Source organism: Lampetra fluviatilis, chromosome 4, assembly GCF_964198595.1.
Source record: "Lampetra fluviatilis chromosome 4, kcLamFluv1.1, whole genome shotgun sequence".
NCBI lineage: Eukaryota > Metazoa > Chordata > Hyperoartia > Petromyzontiformes > Petromyzontidae > Lampetra > Lampetra fluviatilis.
This window is the reverse complement of record NC_136278.1, coordinates 19,778,189-19,802,003: the sequence shown is the minus strand read 5'-3', so window position 1 is coordinate 19,802,003 and position 23,815 is coordinate 19,778,189. Positions and strand designations below refer to the sequence as shown.

The window sequence follows — 23,815 nt, the reverse complement described above, 5'->3', positions numbered from 1 at the left end:
AAAGGTTTGAGCACGCAGTGTTTAGGAAATAGATGATGCAGCATTAAACTTGCGCATAGGCAGGAACATCAGCAAATAAAAATCAGGTGATTATATCACAAATACCTTGTGATCACACAAGGAAATGAAGGTTCCTAGTTAATTTGCATATGTGAAGACATTCGTTTAATATAAAGTAATTTGAGTAGTGCACGTTTTTTTATTTCTCCGTAGCAACCTTGGAAATGTATGTTTAGTGGAATTAAATTGTAGTTTGCATAGATATATATTTTTTAACAGCCCGTTGTTAATATGCTGCTGGATGAGGGCCTCGCCACGCCATGGCAGTCATTGAGGGTTTTTTTAACCACACTTTGCCGGTCTGTGGTAGCAAGTGTCATCATACTGGTGGGGAGCGGAGTCGCAGTGGTTACGGCACTGCACTATGAATCCCGTGACCTGAGTTTAATTCCCGGCCATAACAAACATCACTGACGAGTGATATTCAAACAGATACTGAGCACCAATAACACTGACAAGCATGGTGAAGCATGGTCAGTCAGACAATGGGTTGACAAAAGGACTGTTAGTATTATTCAATATATAAATCGGACTTGTGTACTCAAACCGTGCACTAACTGGCAAGAGTTAGGCAAGAGTTAGGCGCGAGTGCAAGTGAACAGTAGTCAATACACTGACAAATGAAAATAGTTGTGAGATGAAGAGTACATGCCGGAGGCACGCTTGTTTATGTGAACCAATACATTGTCAATAAACAAATAAGGAGGGTGTTTTTTTTAATAATCGAAGATATATGCATGTCTCTTAACAGATTCCAAAGTGAGCGAGGCATTGCCCTGGTGTTTTAGCACAACAGTATGTTGTCCAGATTTTTCTACGATATCACATACCCCTCAAATAAAATATGGTGGTACCCTTGCTTGCATGGCACAATCAGTCACTGTGTTACCCTTTGAGAAAATGACTACTTGTAACGATTAACTTTTTTTAAAATTTTACCAGGTAAAGCACACTGAGCAATATATCTCTTTTTCACAAGTGACCTGGCCACAAATGATAGCTGAACGAAGTTGCTTATGTGGAAATCTATAGCAGCCAAATACTTTAACCCCATGGATAAAAATCCAGGCGACCACGGGGAGAGCATGCAAACTCCAAATATACAGGCGTCAGGGTCTAGATCGAACTCAAGACCTCCTGTATACCGAGCGAGGTAGTTAACATCTGGCCACTGTGGCGAGTACTGTCCCACTTTGCTTAAAAGCCTACATATGCCTTCCAGCAATCTCAACACACGTTTTACACATCACACTATTCTCCTATGTAACATATGGAGCAATCAATTTCACAATATTTATACAATAGTTGAGCAGAGAGAAAGAGATGCAGGTGAAATATGTGGCGTGTCTATAATTATCTCGTGTAAGGCACGAGACTCACGTACAGAGCCAAACTTAGGCAGCTTTAATATTCTCGGGGTTCACTATCAATATCTGAGTCTCGTAACGGCAGCCTGAGGAGTGGGAACCGTGGGCAACGGCTGTTAAAACATGGCGCAAGCTTCAGTCTTATTGCCTCCTTTTAGAATGTCGCCCGCCAGAGGGCGACACAGATAAACGGCTGTGGCGAAATTGCAACGCGGTCGTGATTTCAAGACACAAACAAGATATTTCTTCGTTAATATTGACTTCGTTTTGGTCATATCGCGTGAGTACAAACACAGATATTGATTGTTTAAGCACACCGGAATGTTGAAGCGCAATGCACAACATTTGACAATTAGTTTTCAAAGTTTTCGCTGGTTATCACATCCAGCATCACAGAGCGATTACTCAGAGTTGAACTCCTGCAGGAGATGTGTCTGTGGTGTAGAGTTTCTAGTCATTTGCAGCTTTGAACTTTTCAGGTTTGTTTGGCGACGTATTCATGTTAAGGAGTTGACAACGCTGAGGTGTAGAGTCACAACAGCGAGTGCGTGATTCACTGCCCTGGTTCTTGAGCTGTCGAAATTTTAGGGGAAAAAACCAAGCTTTTTAATGCACACACTTTTATTTGCACCCAAAGTAGAATATAAATTATTTTGACTGCGGAATGAATCAAATTTGATGTGCTGTCCGACTGTTTTGTTGTACATACTGTAGAGTACACATTCATTTTGCCCGTAATCACGGAGCTGAAGCGTGCAGCGAGTGGTGACGATGAGAGTGTTGCGTCTGTGGCCCGGAGGAAGAGGGGGAGGGTGGGCTGAGCCCCCCCCCTTAGTTATTCTAACCAGCCCTCCCCACATCAACTCGTTGTCATCGTCATCTAAACCGTTAATATTAAAGGTATGTAAAGTTAATATATGCTATTGTGTAATGTACTGTATTTTGTTCGGTGTTTAGTGAATAAATATGCAACTTATTAAAGCTATGGTGAGCATGACAGCGGCCATGGTTCCCCCAAGCCCCTATTTCCCACAGGCCCCTACACTTTACCAACCGCGAGGGCTTTAAGGAACCTAACCCTCGCGGTTGGCAAGGGATTACTGTAGACCCTGGCTCATAAACAAAGTCAGAACTCGGGCTGATCTTTTGAACTTGATTCTTTTAATGAGCGTGGCCGTCTTCCCAACGGGGTGGAGACGGACCTATCTCAGGGTAAAACTTTTACATCGAAACATAAATGTCGTTAGCTAATTAAACATTGAACTCCCTCGTTATATTCACAGCCACTATGCTGCTACATCAAGTAGTGGTAAATGCCTAAGTAGAGGCTAGCCAAACTTCATCCCTGTGGTATATAAACAGTACTGGCTGAAAGATCACCGACCAAGCATTGCAACACGGGCTTACCACAAGGTACACTTCATCATCCTTGCCCCAGGCAGCGTTGGATGTATCTTCAAGAATTATTCAGGGTGGCTATTTTCAAGAGTGACTCACAGTTTATCTCAGACTGTAACCAAATGAATAAATTGGTTGGGCTTACGCCTGATTAGGTCTCATATTGGAGCACGTTAAATACATGCAGTGTGCACTACTTCTTTAAACTCATTACGGGGCACTAACAATACACTCGTGAAGTCTCCACCAGAAACAATATTGATTACTCACAAGTTTTGTGTCTCAAGGGCTGCAAATATGATGGATTAACATAACATAATGGAGCTCAGCGTGGAGACTGCATCTTATGAAATAACTGGCCCTGCCTCTCCCTGGTTATGTGGCCAAGTCTCCGAATTAGGCTATCAATTCCATCCCTGTACATTCTGTCATTTAGTGCCAAAGAGTGCACATAATGGACAGAACAATTATTTTAAGGTGGCCTCACTTGGCACTTATATATTAAACAACTTGATATATATATCTGGCGCTTCAGCATCAGAACTACGACACATATCTGGATCTAGAACGCGTACATCATTCTTATACAATACTGCAAAGCTCCACAGGTTTACCACAGAAGTTCCACATGTTACAGCTATTTTACATATTCTTACATCTCCAGAGAACAGGAAGCAACAAGATCACTGTTCTTCTAATTTGCACTAATGATCTGAATACCAGTGTAATGCGTCACTCACTAAACAATGCTCGTGTGTGCATTGCCATTCGATATTAGCATGGTCGACAGAGGACCGCACTCACATTTAGAATGTTAGCAGTGGTTAGCGCATTGCACTATGGACCCAGTGGAACTGAGTTTGATTCTCAGCCACTGCTAACATCAGCGGAGAGTCCAGTGTGAACCAGTCCTGGACCCCTCTGCTTCTCCAGCCTGCACTGACTAACGTGGCAAATATAATCTAACTACGACTGATACGGCACAGGGAAGCCTTCATTCAGCAATCGATTGACCAAGGGCTGTAGTTACATATTAATTCCACCAAAATTTAATTTCTTCCAAGGTAGCTATAAATAAAACCACACATGTCCTAACCTCCACACATGTCTTGGGTTTCCATGCCATTGCTTAGTTCTAAACATTTCAAAAAGGGACATTTCCACACACATGCAAATTTGCACACGAGGAACCACTATGTTTCTGAGTCAATTTAATTGTGATAACGCTCTCTGCTCTGATGGTGTTGCACACGCTCAGGTTTCAGGCTGCCCTATCTTGTTCATAATGTCCCATCTATGTTTTCCAAGTAATTTGCATGCATTCACTTGGATGACGTATTTTCGCTTGGCCAGATGCCGGAAGATGTAGAGGGGGAGGAAGTGGAGAAACGGTCAGCTCTTCACATATTGAAACAACGCACCAAACACCATCTGACATTTAATAAGAATCTCCAACAGATTACATTCGTAATTAATGTGTATTAGCGACCTGTAGAAATGTATGCAATGAAAAAAAGAAATCTAAATCAAGTCATAAGCAGTTGGGCAGTGCTCTTCTTTGGCAGTCCCGATCCACGAGTGGAAATTCCACATTGCTGCCGTGGGGAGCCAGACTCCCCTGAGTGCATCAACTGTTGACTGTACACAAAGTTTTGCAAATTTAATTAACCCAGAAAGGATCATGGGCTGAGCCGATCCCTGATCTTTAAAACAAATAAAATAGCAAGGGGAGTGGTTACAATGTGTTCAAGATGCTGCAGAAGTTGTAAAACATGGATCAACTCAGTCCTTTGCACTGGATGTGAGTTGGTAGAAAATGTTAATGTGAAACATTGTTCATATCTTTGAAGCGGTAACACATTTCGTAGCCTCTGTATTTGCCAGAATTATTAATCAATTATGTTACAATCTGTAATTATGTAAGTTCTAGTGGTATACATTTTGTTATTACAAGAACGGCAGCTGAAATTGAGAATAACTGAACAGGAATTTGGTGTTTTGATATATTATCAATGCACTCACAATTCGGCAACATAGGACAACATTTAATATTTTAGTTTCAGAGATTGAGAATTTCGCAAATTAAAAGAACAAACAAGAGCAAAGACTAAATCAATTTTTGGGGGTGGTGGGGGGGGGGTAATGACCAAGATTTGAACTTGCGATCTGCGATTCAACTAATAGGCAATACAATAACCTGCATTTTAAACACAAAAGATGAAAAAATACACTTGCGATGTATGATATTTCCAGTAAATCAACGTTGTAATACATAATTTAGCCACAATAGCATTCGTAAGCCTCAAGGCTCTTTCCAGTTGGATGCTGCTTGGGTTGTTTGGCTAATTTCTTTTACAGAATGTTTGAAGATAGGAGGAGGCTGGAGTACTCGGAGAAAACTCACACGTAAAAGGGGATAACAATGCAAAATTTGGACAGATACATTAGGCCAGCGACTTTCTTGCTACAATGCCACCTTCAGGTCATCTTTCCAAAATGTATCTCGTTATACAATGATCGTTTGTGATTAAAAACGTGATTTGTAACTTTCATGCTTACACATGTATTAATAGTTAAATTTAATGGGCAATTTTATTGATGTGATCTCGGACTGTTTAAGCTGTTGTTTTGCTGCCTTGCCCAAGTTTGGGAACTGGTGTACTTGTGCAACTTGGACGTATATACTTTATCTATTTTACGTATACATTTGTCGTGATTTACTTACCTTTCTTATAATTTGCACTCCTATCGTTGCTTTTATTGTTTGTTGTTGTAACTTTCTGACCCACCTATACTGAAAATATATGAAAAAGAGCTTCATAGATCATCGGATTTCTCCAGGATAAATATAGACTCTGATGCTGATCATTAAACTGGTCAGAGTACTACCGTTGTGTGAAAAAGATTAGAGTCAAGGAAGCAAATGTTAACAAAGGAAGTTGAATATTCTAGACTAGGACAGAGAGGTTATTATGAATACCAGTGAGGGGTTAGAAGATGTGGCCTCAAATGAACCAAGTTTGCCTGAGGACAATGGCGAAACAGTTTTGAAAGACATGATGGGTGATGCCTTTTAGAAAACTCTATCACATCAATACCTGCTCGAGTGCAGAAATTAGCTGGTTCAAATCAAACATTTCTATGCATAGCAAAAATAACTCCAATGTAATATTTCTGGAGAGACTTGGAAAAGTACTGTCATTGACTACTTGCTGAGGCCAAGATGACACACGAGAGTGGGGTATGGATAGAAACGCGTACACACCTGGCCACTTTTGTCTTCCTATAATTTGGCCATTCATGACTTCGCCACGCAAGAGATGATTGTGGTCAATTCCGTTAATGCCACCGCAGCTCACAATGCTTGCTACCTTCTGCTAGATCACCTAAATGTCACACAGCTGACTCTACACATAACCGTCAAAGTCCAATTTAACATTTTCATTATCATCATCACCACCATCTGGAATTAGGTTTCAGGTCTATCCCTGGGTCGCCGACCTCTGGGTGCCAAGCCGACGTATCTCCCAGCTTAAACAAGTGTCTGGTAATGTTTACCTCAATTGGTGACCGCTTCTACACACGGTCCTGTAAATCCATCTCACCAGTCGCTCAATGAATCTACCAGTCTCGTGGTACTCATTTTATCAACCAGAGAGGAGATAATTAGCTCAATCAGCCACCAACCAGGATTTTGAGTTTGCCACCATCTGATATCGACTGTGAACTTTTTAAAGATTGATGGTAGTTTTTCAAGAATGATACCACTTCTGGTATATATGGAACTTTCCAACACATAGCTTTTTTAAGCCCGGAAAAAATACTAAATAGAGGAAAACCCTGCCCAACGTGTGTTAGTCGAACGCGTGTTTCGTTTACACACGGTTTACAAAATTAAGTCAGTTCTACAAAACACGGGGGTGATGTTTTGACAATACACACTGCTACGATGATAATTTCCGCGTTGAAAAGTAATGCCAGGAGAGTATTACATCGTACTCTTAAGTTTTTTCGAAAAATCCTTGCAGTCACGAAAGCTTCAAATCTAGCAGTGTTTACATCGGTTGGAATTTGTGAAGGCAACGACTATGAGAACGATTTATTTACCGTGTATGTTTTGTGTGTGTGTTTTTGTATAATAATGTAACACACTCAACACACACAGCAGCAAAACACAAATGCTCACAATGCCGCATGCATCTCGTTGTCCACCTCGCGCTCCACTCGTTGCTTTGGGCGACACTCCTCTGACCTCCATTGTTGTTGGAGGGCAACTGCCTCCAACTCTCCAGTCGTGTCCCTCATGAGCCTCCTCCGCAGTCATCGGCTAGTCTGATCAGCTCTACATCCTCCTATACAGTATTAGTCCATAATTTATCTACCCGTGCTATGCTCTTTTAGCCTCCTCTATCCAGCCAAGCAGAAGTTGCTTGGGTATGTAGTGGATGGGCATGTGGGCTTCATAATCCAGCCAACGCAGCCTTACATGCCTAAGGAGCTCATTTATGGGAGTGACCAGATCTGTCAACCATCGGTCAGCTCCACGTATCGCACTATAACCTAACCGATACAAAAATCTGTCCTTAAATTTGGTTTGGTATTGTCAGCAGGATAAACAATATATCCCTTACTGCTCACCAATACAGAAAAAGAACACCTAATTTTCATGTTGAAAAAAATATATATCTGAATTTGTAATTTGCATGCCAACTTGATTTGGACAGTTTTGCAGATAGGGAAGTATTCTGATTGCAATCTGAGGGTTCACGTGGACAGCAGATTCTGTATAAAAACCAAGACGGCCCAAAGTGAGACACGGCAGTGGAAAGGAAACACTGGTGCACAAGACGCTCCAAGTCTTCAATCAACTCCAGTTCTTCGATCAGCCATGCTCGCCTTTCTCGTCTGCGCTGCTCTGCTGGTTGGTGGTGAGTGATTGCCATGCACACATTTATTTTAGTAGAGTGATCACTCTAGCTTCTTCAGGAACTGGACTTAGTTATAGAAGAGGTTGCTAGTACATGGAATAAAACATGACACAAAATGCATAAGGACCAACCCAAAAACACATCACAATTATTGTGTGTGTACTATAGTGTGTATGCACATGGGAGAGGTAGTGGAGCGCTTAGCGTCCTGTGATACTAACCCGGCGACCCGAGTTCAATGACCGCTCACGACCAACACCAGTGACGATTATCAAGGTCGGGCTTGGGCCTCGCCTAGGTCGAGTCAACCACAAATGAGTACCTGCCACAATGTGTAAACATCGCCACTCGGAAAACAAATGCGGTTGGGCGTGGTGCTGGCTACCCACCCCTTCGTGTGCCGCAACCGGTCTTCATAGGTGCTCATTAACTGCACTTGCCCCAACATTTCGTTAAGGCTATACGGGGATCTTTGTTTTTGTATCGCGTGTCCTTTTATTTCTCACAGCTGAGGTGTCTGCTCAGAGCTGTGGGATTGCAGCGTATTCCCAGATCCGCGTGGTGAACGGCGTGGAGGCTCGCGCTAACTCCTGGCCTTGGCAGGTAAAGCCAGAGTCTGAATAACAGCCATCACAGCCACACGATGCATTGTCAGTCGATCACAGTGCAGCAGCATCCATTGTTCTAAATGCCACGTGGAGGACATCATCCAGCAGTGCACTGGCAAAACGGCTGCATGTGTGCATCATGAAATGTTCAGATCTTCCACTCTTCTCAATGACATTGAATCAGTGATTATAATGGGATAGTGGAAGCGCAGTGATTTATGCACCGTGCAACGAACCATGCTACATTTTTTACATTCCCAGCGACTGCTAATATTAGTAGGGAGTGAAATCCATACCAGTCCCAGATTCCACCCCTTCACAACCAGCTGTGACTAGGATTGTGAGGCCTGGTCAAATGGTCAGTGGATTGACGAAAGGGCTGAGTTAGTACTGTATTGCAAGATTTAGAAATTGGAGAAAAAACCGTAACTACCACCACTTTTCTGCGTGTTCATTGCAGGCGCTCGTGCAGAGGTACTCTGGAGGAAGATGGGTCAACTACTGCGGAGGAACCCTCATTGATAGTCAATGGGTGCTCACCTCTGCGAGCTGCTACACGTGAGTCACGGCACCAGTGGCGTCGCTTTTGTGTGTGCAGGCGGTGCAACTGCACCGGGTCCCAGGTGTTGTAGAGTATTTTCCTGTACCACATTGTGGACACCAAAGTGTGAGCAATGTATCTTGGGAGCAAGGAGGCGGCCTCTATCAATGACATTTACACGATGCAGCAATGTGGCAGTGAAAATACCATGATGTAACTCGCACCATTTCTGTTTATTAATTCCTCACTGCAATGTTTACAGGTGTAAGTGATTACGACTGCCCGTCGCTTTGTTATCTCCCCACATTCACCACAACGTGCAGGAGTGGCTACAGCTACAGGGTGGTGCTGGGAAAACACAGTGTGTCCACAACCGAGTCTGGGCAAGTCACACCTGCATTGAGCCTGATCGCCTGGCATAGCTACTGGAATCCCAGCATCCCGGCCAATGGGTGAGACTGCACACGGGCGCACTGTTTCCGTGACACTATGACATTACGAGTTGCAATAGACAGATACATATCCATATATATACAAACATGTACAGATACATTCTACAAAGACGCAAAGAGACAGACATTTATTTTCCCTCTCGAAGCACGTCACTGACACTGCCTTTCAGTAAAACAAAGTATAATTGGAATGTCAGGCAATGATGAATTATATAACACTAAATGTTACTTTTGAAGAATAATTTTTCTTCAGAAGTAACATTTAGTGTTATAAGGCAGTGTTAATGACAAGGCGATGAGATGTCTTGATTTGTGCTTACGCACTGCTTCCAGGCCATGCCCATTCTGTGTTTGAAAAGATACAGACAGTTGAGACACAATGCTATTGCTTCATCTCATACAATGCTTACGATACAATAACTAAAACATACAGTAGAACTCATGTATTTGACCCTATTACTCATGGCTCCATTATCTACAGAAGCTGTATTGTCCACAATACGTCTTATTACCTGTGGTCCTATTCTTCCCATTATTCATGAATCTGTCCCCACAAATAAGTGCAGAGTCAAATCATGGATAACTCCACGAAATATATCCCCCACATCACCCGGGTTAAGGGGAGTTCTCCTGTGCACAGCGCTGAATCCCTATTGCTTGTTGTATGTTCGGTGTTGAGCGTCACATCACGACTGCCCCTGTCTCGATCCCCCACAGGTACGACATCGCCATGTTCAAGATTGCGTCGCCCGTGGCTCTCTCCAGCAAGGTGCGCCCGGCCTGCCTGCCCAGCGCCAACCAGATCCTGCCCAACAACTACCCGTGCTACGTCACGGGCTGGGGATCCCTTTCCAGTAAGTAACGTTCACTCCCTGTCAATGAAACAAGAGGAGATAGAGTTTTGGGGAGTGCTTAAAATCCAACGTTTGAATTGCCCCTGCAGTTTGACTCGGCCCTTAATCTTTCTAGGGTTGACACAATGAACACAACTCTGCATAGAGTCAACAGTGGGAAGTAGTCTGTCAGTAGGGTGGCGGTGTTGCTATGTGGCTTTTCCCTTTTGAGCACGGAGAGATGGACGGTTCGATAGGGGAGTGCCTGTTAACGCCACCAAACTCCGATGCTTTCACCAACGCTCTTCATCTCCACGTTGTCTGTGCGCGTGAGCAGCCAGCGGCCCCTTCCCCAGCGAGCTGCAGCAAGCCAGCCTGCCCGTGGTGGACTACGCGACGTGCAGCCAGGCCAGCTGGTGGGGGAGCAGCCTGAAGAGCAGCGTGATCTGCGCGGGGGGCAGCACCCGCTCTGCGTGCTATGTGCGTACGGAGCGCAACGATAGCCAACCCGCTTCAATTCATTAAGTAAAATTTCCAATGGGAATATTTGAGGAAGGCCATAACGGTAGTTTGCTATACTTGCATTTTTCAAATATTTATTATGCACCCTCCGCATCAACATTCAATAACCCAGTTATTTGGCGATGCTATGTTGGTAGTGGTGCACAAGCATAAATGACTACAAGCTCCACACATTCGTCAATAAATCTACCTATATATCTAATTATTTACAATTTAGTTGCAGTTTTTTTGTATAACTAATAGTAAATTCAAATTTGACGGTTTTATTCACGTACATTAAGAGAGTTACTCAAAATAAAATCCAGATATTAAGAGGATGACATGAATTAAATATGGTAGATAAACTAATACTGTAGCCAACATGTCCCTCCCAAATCGTGCCATGTGCATGGAAAAAACAAAGGCAGCATAGTAGAGTTGGGGGACGGGAGGGATCAGGCCTTGGCATTCTGCGATATCTCTCTGTTACTTAGCACCATGGCTCTGAAGCACACTTGACGAGTGTTGGCTCACGCAGACACCTGTTACTACAGGAGCTCAAAACTTTTGGACAGGAGCTCGATGCCCACACTCTTACAAAGCCAAACGCATGCTAGCAAAGACACACAAGTTTGGAGAGGCATGGTGGCATTTGCTATCACAGCCACCCACTCCCATAATCCAATTCTTCTTGATCCAATGTTAACGTGAGGCATTGCTGTACTCTGCTATGCACCACAGGGTGATGGAGGTGGCCCACTGAACTGCCAGCGGTCGGACAATGCCTGGGTGGTGCAGGGAATCACCAGCTACGTCTCATCTCTGGGCTGCAACGCGATTCGCAAGCCCACCGTGTTCACCCGTGTGTCAGCCTACAACTCCTGGATCAGCAACGTGAGTGTTTAGGCTGCCACTGTCCAAGTTGTTAACATCATAAGGCTGTCACTATTAACATGTAATACTGTAGAAATATCATTGCCATAAACTATATGCAGTATAGTTCCAATTATTTTGCGGTGATGTGGAGAGTACATACTGCTAATGTATAAACAATTTGAACATTTCAGGGGATATGCATATGTGATTAACAACTGCATACACGTGAAGCAAATCTGCTATATGGGTCTATTTTAAAATATTATTCAATAGCTGAGACTAATTAGCCAAGTCTATAAATGCAACATACCTTACAACTCAAAAGATTGTGTCATCAAAGAGAGAAGATAATCGACGTTCTACTCTAAATATTAGGGTCAAAACAACGGCCAAAATCATGTAACTGTCAATGTAATTATTGCTATAACTCTTGTACATGTCAATATAATTGTCAATGTTGTCAATATCAATGTAAAGCTCAACTGGCTTACAATCTTCTAATTAGATTGATAATAATGGTCTGTTACCAAGACAGGCATTGAAAGTGGGCTCCAGTGGTTTGCAATCAAAAGGAAAAATTGTAAACCAGAAGTTGGAGCAAGATCATCGTAAAACTTGGGGGTCTAGGTATTAACTACAATATGAGAAGCGATGGCAAGGTGTGATGATGACAACTTTATCTTGATCGATCACAATGCAAAGGTGGGATTGGCATAAGGAATCAGGCTGGTATTGGCCAGGTATGATTGCTATCATATTTGTTTATCTGTAGGTACTGACGTTTAAACACCACACATTCTCTGTTTCTCCCGCAGGTCATGAGCGTGTACCGTGAAGCCCCAAAGCTCGCCAATGGAGAGCAGCGTGTCAACAGCGGAGCCAATGCCACAATTGCTGCATTCAGTCAGCCACAGGAGTAAAGCTCTTTACATCAATGCTACCACTAACCCTAGAATTACAGTTTCTTGCTACGGGTATTTAGTTTTAATATGGGACTGGGCATGTGAGGATAGGATGGGTGTTTCAATGTAGTGAGTTTGTGTGGTCACATTGCTATACATGTCATCATCTATGACTGACTCCATTTTGCATGAATACCAGTAGTTAGGCAGTTATCTTTATATTTGGTGACGAAAGAAAGTGGCAATAAATACAGCATGCATACTGGATCATAAAGTGCCATTTATATCACTTGAGAAGTTATTGATTGAATCTGAAATATTAGGATGAGGCCGAGGTAGCATGAGTTAAATTGCTTCCGTTGTCATAGTTTAGTAGGGAATGGAACATCATGTGTTATTGTGGGACGACAGCTGATTTAGGGCGATGCGATTTTGGCTTGGTGTAAATACAAATTGGAGTACAAATAAAGTATCTGGTTTGTTGAATTGACTGGTGGAAGTTATACCACATTAACCATACACATAATTACAAGATTCTTAGATTATTCTTTTGGCGTTCATCTGCATTGCTATGACACGTAAGGAAGACGGCTGCTTGTGTTGTAGCCGAAACGTCGTGAGAATTATTTTATTATGTTTTATTTTTATTATTTTATTACTTCCCTTCTACGTGACTTTACCGAAAGAACCAAGAAGAAATATAATCACACTTGAGTAATCTAGAAATAATACGCTTGTTCATGTGTGTGCGCCTGTCTTTAATGCATCACGATGACATCACGCGAGTTTTGGATGAGGTGAAGGGGTTGATGGGATCAGAGATGCAGGGGTGTTGAGAGGCGTATCAATGTCACGCCAGGATGGGGTGATGTTGTGAGGAGGCAGGGTGATGATGTCACGAGATGTCGAGGGACCAAATGGAGATCATGTCATCACGAGACCTTAGGTTGGTTGGATTTTGTAGAGGGATCATAACGTCATGTGATACTAGTGAAGTTTAGGTTAAGTGTAATGACTCGGACAACTTGAACTGTAGAGTTTTATTTATTTATTATTTAGGGTGCTTCATGCAGGTAACTTGAACGTGGACAGGGAAAGCACAGCTAACTTGGACCAGGGATAGCACGCAAGTAGCGATGACATGAAGAAAGCGACGACGCGAAGATAGCGATGTGAAGACAGCAATGGCGTGAAGACAGTCGACCTGATCCCATGGCAGCCCCAAACCTTGCGTCTCGCATCGTTTTATTTCCGTTGTGGACCTCACTCCGCCCCGGCCATGCCCCCTTTCTCGAACCCTCTAGCCCATTCCCAAGCTTCCCGGATGGTTTTCGTGACCACTGGGCCACGTACTGTTCCTGAAACCGCACTGTCTCTACCCCCACACTGTCTCTGCCTCACCGCCCCCCCTTTTTGAAACACATCAACCGTCTCGGCTCATAATGACAGTGTACCACGTGAGGGCCAAAGAACCGCATCAGTAATGAAAACTTTTACCCGACCTCCGCCGAATGTTAGGGTAGACGAACTGCATAAATAAACAACCCGACAACCGACGAACTTTAGGGCAGCCGAAGTGCATAAAATAACATGACGCCCGACGCTTTTTAGGATGAAAAAAACCCCGAATGTTGAAAAATAAAAAACCCGCCATGACCATGGGAGATCCGCTTAGCGGAATCCTAAACACTTTGACTGGGTCCTTGATGCCAGTCCATCGCTCTGGGTGGATTTTTGTGCCTCTCCAGGCAATGGGGGCTTGCACAAAAGCCTTGAAGGGGTAGGCTCATCCCTGGACTCTTCTGAGGAATTTGACTGGGCTCCAGCTAGTGGTCCATCACATGTGGCGGCTTCTGAAGGTTCCCCAGGCTTTAGGGAATTGGAAACTGTGGAAGGAACAACGCATTTTCCTGAGGCACAAGTTCCTTGGCCGATTTCCCCGGCTCGTTGAACACACCAAACATTGGCCACACAGGGCTTGGGGTGAGCTGTCAACAGAGGGCTGAACATATGGTTTCAGGCGCGATGGGTGAACAACCCAATGGCAGCGTCCCACCTGAATTCTCACACACTGAAGCCTCCTGACGTCCTCCACCTCGCGGGGACCTTGCCATGGCCGATGTAACTTGGGGGGGCGTACCCAGCAACACCTGAGGACAGTATAACGAGGCCCTGTCCCCGATTGCCCATGGAAGCACGTGCTCACGTCATTAGAAGCTTGCATCTTGGCAGTGTTTTCTCTGGCCGCTTCGCGAGCTTCAGAGAGACGACGCAGAATCACTTGTAGGGGAACGGGCATCACTGCTTTCTTCCTGACCGAGCCTGATACCTAATTGTGCATCAATGGGGGGTTCCTTTTCCCACCCGTACATGAGAAAAAACAGGGAGAATCCCGTAGAAGCATGTGGGGCCATCCTGTACGCTGCCAAGACTCCCGGAACGTCCAAATCTCAATCTGTCTGTGCGTCATTAACTGCCTGACAGAGCATAGATGTTAAGTTTCTGTGCAAGCGTTCCACCACACCATCCGTTTGGGGATGGTTTCGCGACGTTCTGATCTTTTTTGTGCCCGGCACGTTGCATGCTTTGCGCAGCACCTTGGACGAGAAATTTCGCCTTAATCCATGAGAATCTGCTCGGGGGCCCTTTTTTCCATCACATAGCCATGCAAAAATGCATTGGCTATGGATGCAGCCATTTGGTTGGGCAATGGCCAAGCCATTGGACACTGGAAAAAATACTGAACCCCAACTAGGAAAAATGTATTCCCCTTTTGTGTAGCCGGACAGGGTCCAATGATGTCAAGCGCAACCAATTTGTTAATGTGGGACACCGTGATGGACAATAAATGGTGTTTGAGATTTTTGTGATGGCGGCTTGTGGCGCACGCATATGTGCAACCTTTGATCAAATGAAAGACATCGTTTGACATTCCCGGCCAATGAAAGTCTTTTGCATGGTTAAAAAAGTTTTCAAATGCCCTAGGTGCATCAACTTATCTTCATGCACTGCCCACATTAATCTACCTCGCAGAAAGGTGGGGACCACAATACACAGACGGTGCGATGCATCCTGCCACCTCATCAGCAGACCTTCCCGAAGGACAAACTGCGAGACTCCCATAGGCCCGGGGTTCTTGTAGTCAGTTTCTGTGCAGCACCGCACATTCAACAGGGAGAGATCCTCCATCTGTAGCTGGCCCCATTCGGCATGCATAAGGCCCAATGTGTAATCTCTATGTGCAACCGCCACAGCTGGTGGTGGGTCACTCAAAGCCGCTACGACCCCCGGTGACCCAGCCATAGGCTGTTTACACTGGCTCGCGCCCGACAAGTACGCACAGCGTCTGTTTCAGCGGCAAGCGGAATAATGCGTCGGCATTACAGTGCCCCACACGCCTGCGATGAACCACTCGAAAATAATTCTCCAGGAGGTTTTCAAACCAGCGTGAGAACTGTCCGGGAGGCTGGTCCACTCTCAGAGAGTACTCGAGTGCCACGTGGTGCATGCAGACTACAACGTCTCTGCCATAGAGAGTAGGCCTGTACTGTTGGACGAAGTACACCATGGCCAACAGTTCCCTGCAGGTGATACAGTACCGCTGCTCACCGGTTGACAGGATGTGACTCCCGTATGCGATCACGCTTTCCACCACGATCTTCACCTGGGACAGGACAGGCCCTATGCGCATGTCACTAGCATCAGTGTCCAGTATGAACGGCAGGGAAAAATCTGTGTAGTCAAGATGAGGCGCGTTGGAAAGGTGATCTCGCAACCATCGCAAACTGCGGATCAAATCTACGGTAATACAACGCAAACCCGACAAAACTGTGCACTTCACCCACCGACTTGGGGGTTGGCCAATCGCATATGGACGCCGTTGTATCCGGATCCATCGCTATTCCATTACCACTAACAATCTGGCACAAATATCACATCGAGGTCTGTAGCAAATGGCACTTGGCGGGTTTAAATTTCAGATTTGCTGACCGTACGCTGGAGAGTACTATCCGCAACCACTGCAAATGCTCCTCGAATGTGCAGCCAAACACGATGATGTCATCTACGTTAATGAAGAAGGAGTCCCACTGCAGTACTGCCAGCACCAACTCTATGAGTTTCTGGAAAGTCGCCGGTGCCAACTGCAATCCCATCGGGAGACAATTAAACTGGAACAGTCCCTGAGGCATTCAGAATTCCGTTTTCGGGCCTGGATGACTTAACCAAGGGATCCTGACAATAGGTCCCGACAATAGGTCCAATGTGGAGAAAATCTGAGCGCCCGACAATGCGTCCATGGAATCCTCCATGTGTCAGCTGGGGAAGCGTCTTCTACTGAGACTTTGTTAAATTTACGGAAGTCGACGCAAAACTGAAAGCTGCCATCCTGCTTTTAATTATCAGCGAGTACGTGATGCATTGTTATAATCTTGTTTGAATTATCAGTAATGAGTGGCGAGTGACGAGAATTAGGTGAGTCATACATGTTCAGTCGTGTTTGGTGACTGGAAGTTGGAAGTGGAAGGAAGCAGCCTTCACGTGTTAAGTGAGAAATAACAACGAATACCATCAACACGGTGACTGAACGAGCTCTCAGTCTCCAGAGCAACGACACAAACCACGCCAACGGCCCTGTTCATGGCCAAACAACGTGCCAGATAGATGATTACCTAGTGCCTTGTGGCGTGTTACTAGCCCCATCAACCCCTTGAGTGCCTTCAGAGGTACATGCTTACAGCACTTGCCCCAACATACTAAGGCTACATGGGCGATCTTTGGTCAGTGGTGAGTCTAGTGAATGTCGGTTTTTGGTGATTGGAAGATGAGTGGTGAGTGCTGAGTAAGGAGTGTTTGGTGGTGTCAGATGGCAGATGATTAGCACAGTTCGCTATGTATGGTGTTCGAAATAAGTTCAACATACGTACATGCATATACGTAAAGCAAGTTGTGAGTGCCTGTCAGTTATGACTGCCAGATGAGTGGTGTGTGGTAAATGTGGCAGGCAATGAAACAAACCAGATACTTTATTTTGTACTTTAAATGTTTATTTTACACCAACCCGAACATTCACGAATAACATTATCAATCTACAGTACAGTTTTGTTAATTCATAAACCAAATCGGACACATCAAGCATTATAAATCGAGTCTACAATTAATAGTGTACTGTATGTCCATTTTTATAGGAAAATGATGCTTTGAATATGGCGTGGAGGCTAAAACTATTTTTTAAATTAACTCCACCAACCAATTGAGCTCTGTTTCTGGATCCTCTTTGTAATGCACACGCAACCAGATTACGCATTAGTCGAGAGCGTGAACACAACGCAGAACATCACACGGCCCCAGGTAATATTTGCCTGGTAGAGCATTATCAGATCCGGTACACTTGAGATTACATTATTGGGAAATCGAGTCGATAATTAGCTAATTATGGATTTGTAATTAGTCGTACCATACTGCATATGCAATATTGTTTAACATTATGTCTTCACAAAGGGAGAACATTTTTAACTTACTATGAAAATGGCAGTTCTATTATGGAACTTTACTTTAAAAAGATCTTTTCAATTTGTATATTTAGCACTGGCGGTACAGTATGCATGCTGGTATGACAAAATGTATTTCTTGTAAAATTAGAAAGCTCATTGTTTAACGTCTAATCTAAATGGCACATTGTTACAGTGTCATTAACACTGGTAATGTCTGGCATGGCCACACAAACTCACTGCATCAAACCACCCATCCTATGCTCACGTGCCCAGTCCCACATTAAAAAAGGCAATACCCGTAACAAGAAACTGTGATTCTAGTATTAGCGATTGCATTGATGTAAAGAGCATGATACTTTAAGCCTGCGGCTTCTTGAATGCAGCAATTGTGGCATTGACTCCGCTGTTGACGCTCTGCTCTCCCTCGGCGATCTTAGGAGCTTCACGGTACACGCTCATGACCTGCGGAAGGAACGGGGAATGGGTGGTGTTTGAACGTCATTACCTATAGATAAACGAACATGATAGCAATCATACCTGGCCGATACCAGCCACACCGATGACTCATGCAAATCCCATCTTTGTATTGTGATCGATAAAGAAAAGGACATCACACCTTGCCATCACTTATACTAGTGCACAGTCAACACTTGAGCGCCAAGGTTCACGAGTCTTATCACCATCTTGTGGTTTTCACATTTGGTTTCTGACCACTGAATTCCACTTTCAACACCTGCCTTGGTAACATGTTCATTTCAATCCTCCACATATGCCCCATCCATAAAACGTTTCCCTGATTAATTATAAGGTTCAAGTTTAAGTGACACCTACATAGATATTTACAACAATATCAACATTAACAATGATAATGACACTTATAAGAGCAATAACAATAATCACATTGACAGTGACGTGTTATTGAAAATGCTTTTTACTGTACCATTTGTATGATAATGACAATGGCATTGCTACAGTAAGAGCATCAATATTGACATTGACAGCGAGATCATGGTATGAACGTTGACATTTACAGCATTGGCACTCACGTTGCTGATCCAGCTGTTGTAGGCTGACACACGGGTGAACACGGTGGGCTTGCGGATTGTGTTGCAGCCCAGAGATGAGACGTAGCTGGTGATTCCCTGCACCACCCAGGCATTGTCTGACTGCTGGCAGTTCAGTGGCCCACCTCCATCACCCTGTGATGCATATGTAATGTAGTAACTCGGCGGGAGACGACTTCACGGGTAACACACTCTTTATTTTATCAAACTTGGTTACAGGTGACTAACACCTACTTTGTATCTCGGGTGACAAACACCCACTTAGCTACTTGGCGACTAACGCCCACTGAGCTACTCGGATGACCAACATCCACTTAGTACTCGGGTGACAAACACCCACTTAGCTACTTGGCGACTAACGCCACTGAGCTACTCGGATGACCAACATCCACTTAGCTACTCGGCGACTAACGCCACTGGGCTACTCGGATGACCAACATCCACTTAGTACTCGGGTGACAAACACCCACTTAGCTACTTGGCGACTAACGCCCACTGAGCTACTCGGATGGCCAACATCCACCTAGCTACTCGGCGACTAACGCCACTGAGCTACTCGGATGACTAACATCCACTTAGCTACTCGGCGACTAACGCCACTGAGCTACTCGGATGACTAACATCCACTTAGCGACTAAGTCTTCAGCTCCGTCTTCGGGTCTTCAACTGGGTAACTCTCCCCGAGTGCTCTCGCGCGTCCCCCTTTATACCCCACCTGCGGACGTCGCTGCGAGCACCCACTTATTCGACCAATCGCCGGGCGCTGGCTACGATCCTCTTTTCCCACATCTCATCGTGCCTCACCACTCACTCCGCGCCGCCCCGTCATCTGTCACTCCCGGCGCGCGCGTCCACACCACGCCCACAACGCGTGCCCAACCCCGCACCCCGCGCCGCCCCGTGATCCATCACTGTCACAGTCGGCGCACGTCAATACCACCACTACATCACCCCCTACCACATAGCTCGCAGCCGCCCCGGCTGCTATAAAAATATACAAACCCCCCCTGTGTGCCCCGTAACACAACAACAAGAACAACAACTAAGCTAACAACACAACACGACGCGAACACTACCATCCGCAACCCTCAACCAATGCCACCGCGACAATAGAACAATATATACAAACCGGCGAGTGACAATAGCAATGTGTATGCAAAAAAAATGGAATTTTTTTTTTTTTTTTTCGACTCGTGCAGTGTCCCCTTTTCTTCCGAGCGTCCCTACAACGGGACATTACCCCGGCAGAGGGGAACACCGGGCGAGCTCGGTGTAGAGCAAAAAACGTCTTCATGAAAATTGTTGAGACCTAGCCCGAGTCCGCCTTGCCGGTCCGTCGTACGGCACCAGACGCGGTTGAACGTCCGGTGGTGCCGGCGGTTCCGGAAGACATCGGCCAGGCATCGAGGACTCATGCGTGCCCCGTAGTTCAGGCTCTCGACGGTCAGCAGCCGTCAAGCCCGAGGCACCTGGGGGTGGGTCAGGTGGAGACACGTGAGGATCAGCCTGCGACACCTCCCTCCCCGAGTCGACGGTCACATCACACGCCCGGTCGTCACGGCACAGAACGGGGTCACACGGTGCCGCATAGGGCTTCAGTCGGGAGGGGTGCACATACCACCGGCGTTTCCCCCATTTAATCTGTATACTCTGGGGTCGTGCAACCCGCACAATTTCCACCGGTCCCCTCCAAGGTCTCAACAACTTGGGGGACGTAGCCAACGGTGCATGTGGGCAATGCAGCCAGGCCTTATCGCCTGGTTTCCAATCATGCGTATGCACCCTCCGCTCATGCAATTTCTCGTTTGCAATTTGCCGCGACCGCGAATTCAACCTTGCCGCCTCCCGCGCTTCAGTCAATTTGGCGATATTAAATTTGATGTGGTCTGCCAATTTAGATTTTGCACGTGGCTGGGAAATCCCCAGTTGGACGTCCATGGCCGGATCGGCCTCCCGCCCATACATAAGAAAAAATGGGGAAAACCCCGTCGCCGCATGAGGGGCCATTCGATAGGCCGCGAGTACCCCCGGCACCTGTAAGTCCCAATCAACCTGATCGTCGCAGACCTGTTGGCACAACATAGACGTAATCGTCCTGTTCAGACGCTCAACCATCCCGTCAGTCTGCGGGTGGTAGGGGGAAGTACGCACTTTCTTTGTACCCAACAGGTCGCACACCTCGCGCAACAAAACGCTCGAAAAATTCTTCCCTTGATCCGTCAGCAAGCGTTCGGGGGCGCCCTTGTCCAACACATAACCCTGGACAAAGGCGTCCGCCACCGCCGCAGCCGACTGGTTGGCGAGCGGCCATGCCATAGGCCATCGGGTGAAGTATTCCACGCCAACCAGCAGGAACCTGTTTCCCCTTGGTGTAACCGGAAAGGGCCCCAAGATGTCCAACGCTACCAATTCGTTTATACGCGAAACCTGAATGGATTGCAGCGGTGGATTAGCTGCCAATGGTGGGGGTTTCCTTTTGGCGCACCCTACGCATCCCTTAAGAATATTCGCCACGTCGTTACCCATCCCCGGCCAATAATAGTCTCGCTGGATTAGGGCGAGCGTTTTGTGAAAACCCAGATGCATGAGCCGTTCATGAGCTGCCAGAACAACCCTACCCCGCATAGCAACAGGCACAACGAGCACGTGACGCCGGGACATGTTGTCCCACCTCATCAAAAGGCCCTGTCTGCACACCCAGGAACCGACCCGCACCTCCCCTTCTTCGGGAGCGCCAACTTTCCGACGCAGCGTAAGTAGGGAGCTGTCGGACATCTGGAGGCGGCCCCACTCAATGAGGGGCAACGACAACAGCGAATCCCTCCCCGTGGGGGCGTCCTCTCCCGGGGTGTCAGTGGCGGCGAGCGCAACTCCCGGGGTGCCGGCGACCGGGGGTTTGCACCGCGCTGATCCCAACAAACATGTGCAGTCCGTGCACGGCGGCAACCGCGACAAGGCGTCCGCGTTTGAGTGCCGCAACCCCTTTCGGTAAATCGTCGTGAATTGGTAGTCTTGAAGGACCTCCAACCATCGGGACAATTGGCCCGATGGCTGTGCCACGCGCATAGCGTATTGTAGAGCCGCGTGGTCCGTCCGGACCGTAAAATGACGGCCGTAAAGATACGGCCTGAACTGCTGTGTAAAAAACACAATGGCTAACAATTCACGACGAGTTACGCAATAGCGTTGTTCTGCGGGGGAAAGAACCCTACTACCGTAGGCGACCACCCGTTCAACCCCCCCGACCACCTGTGAGAGCACCCCCCCGATACCCGTATTGCTGGCGTCCGTATCAAGCAAAAACGGTTGTGTGAAATCGGGGTAACACAAGGGGGGAGCCTGCACCAAAGCGTCACGGAGGGAGCAGAACGCAGCCTCCTCTTCCGCCCCCCAGTGAAACCTCACACCCTTAGCCGTCAAAGCGTGCAGGGGCTTGGCTATGGTGGCAAATTGCTTGACAAAACGACGGTAATAGGAGGCAAAACCAATGAAACTACGAACCTCCGTGACCGAGGTTGGCGTTGGCCATGAGCTGACGCAATGCGTCTTAGCAGGGTCCGTCGAGATCCCTGAACGACTCACGATATGGCCCAAATACCTGACCGATTCCCGAAGCAGAAAACAATTAGCCGGTTTAAATTTAAGCTTAGCGGAACGCATCCTGAGGAACACCGCTCTCAGTCGCTGGAGGTGCTCCTCGAAAGTCCGACTAAAGACGATAATATCGTCAAGATAAATCAAACAGGTATCCCATTGGAGGCCCGACAAAACCAATTCCATGAGTCTCTGGAACGTGGCGGGAGCGGAATGTAAGCCCATGGGCAAACGGTTGAATTCAAATAGGCCCCCAGGTGTCCGGAAAGCAGTTTTAGGTTTTGACTCGTTATCGAGTGGCAATTGCCAAAATCCAGAAAGCAGATCGAGTGTGGAAAAAAACTGCGCTCCCGCCAAGGCATCCAGCGACTCATCCATCCTGGGGAGCGGATACGCATCCACCATCGAGATTTTGTTTAAGCGGCGGAAATCGACACAAAACCGCAAGGACCCGTCCTGTTTCTTTACTAGGACAATAGGAGCACCCCACGGACTAGAAGAGGGCGAAATGATATCGGCCGCCAACATATCATTAACCGCCGATTGCACATGTTCCTTCTCGGCCGGGCTGAGCCGGAAGGGATTCTGACGAATAGGGGCCGCGTCCCCTGTAGCTATGTGGTGGCGCAACAGGTCAGTGCAGCCGATATCGTACTTATGTTTGCTGAACACGTCAGCAAACTCGATGAGCAAACCCCTCAATGCTCCCAATTGCACCCCGGACAAGTTAGCAGAACCCGCACACAGCGAGTCCAACCACTCAGTCCCCTCATCACTTTGAGGATGCGACTCGACAGTGAAATCTGCTTGAGCCACGAGCCGTTCCTCAACGGGTAGCGGCGCGGCGTGAGCCAGCACCGTTCCCTGCGCAATTACGGCCGGCCGCGACCCCGTATTCAGGACCATTACGAACGGCTCACTGTCCCCTCTCACCATGGTTTGAGCAACCGCTAAGTCGAGGCCCTTACTGGCTCTGTTTGACGGCCCCAACAGCACCCCCTGTGCCTCCGCACCCACCTCGAGTGGCTTCCTGAACCGAAGGGGTACTAACATTTGCGATCCCGGGGGCACCCGTACAGTGTGAGTCGCCAGCGCCTGCACCGTCGCACAAACCGTGCGCACTTTGGTAGGGCTCGACAAGAAGGCAACCCGCCGACCTGACGGAAGCTCTATGCAGGCCTGATCTATAAGAATTTTGA

The 23,815-nt window shown here is 46.6% G+C and overlaps 1 protein-coding gene and 1 pseudogene across 1 annotated transcript; one reads left to right on the top strand and one right to left on the bottom strand.

The window, feature by feature from the left end:
• Positions 1-7,659: 7,659 nt before the first annotated feature.
• LOC144931312 (chymotrypsin-like elastase family member 2A) lies at positions 7,660-12,979 on the top strand. Its single transcript, XM_078855113.1, has 8 exons — positions 7,660-7,753; positions 8,262-8,356; positions 8,822-8,919; positions 9,226-9,354; positions 10,072-10,208; positions 10,525-10,667; positions 11,430-11,582; positions 12,380-12,979. The coding sequence occupies exons 1-8, from the start codon at positions 7,714-7,716 to the stop codon at positions 12,482-12,484; spliced, it is 900 nt and encodes a 299-aa protein (XP_078711239.1). The 5' UTR covers positions 7,660-7,713; the 3' UTR covers positions 12,485-12,979.
• Positions 12,980-18,296: 5,317 nt separating this feature from the next.
• The window catches only part of LOC144931636 (chymotrypsin-like elastase family member 2A), a 40,642-nt pseudogene continuing 35,123 nt past the window's right edge, over positions 18,297-23,815 (bottom strand).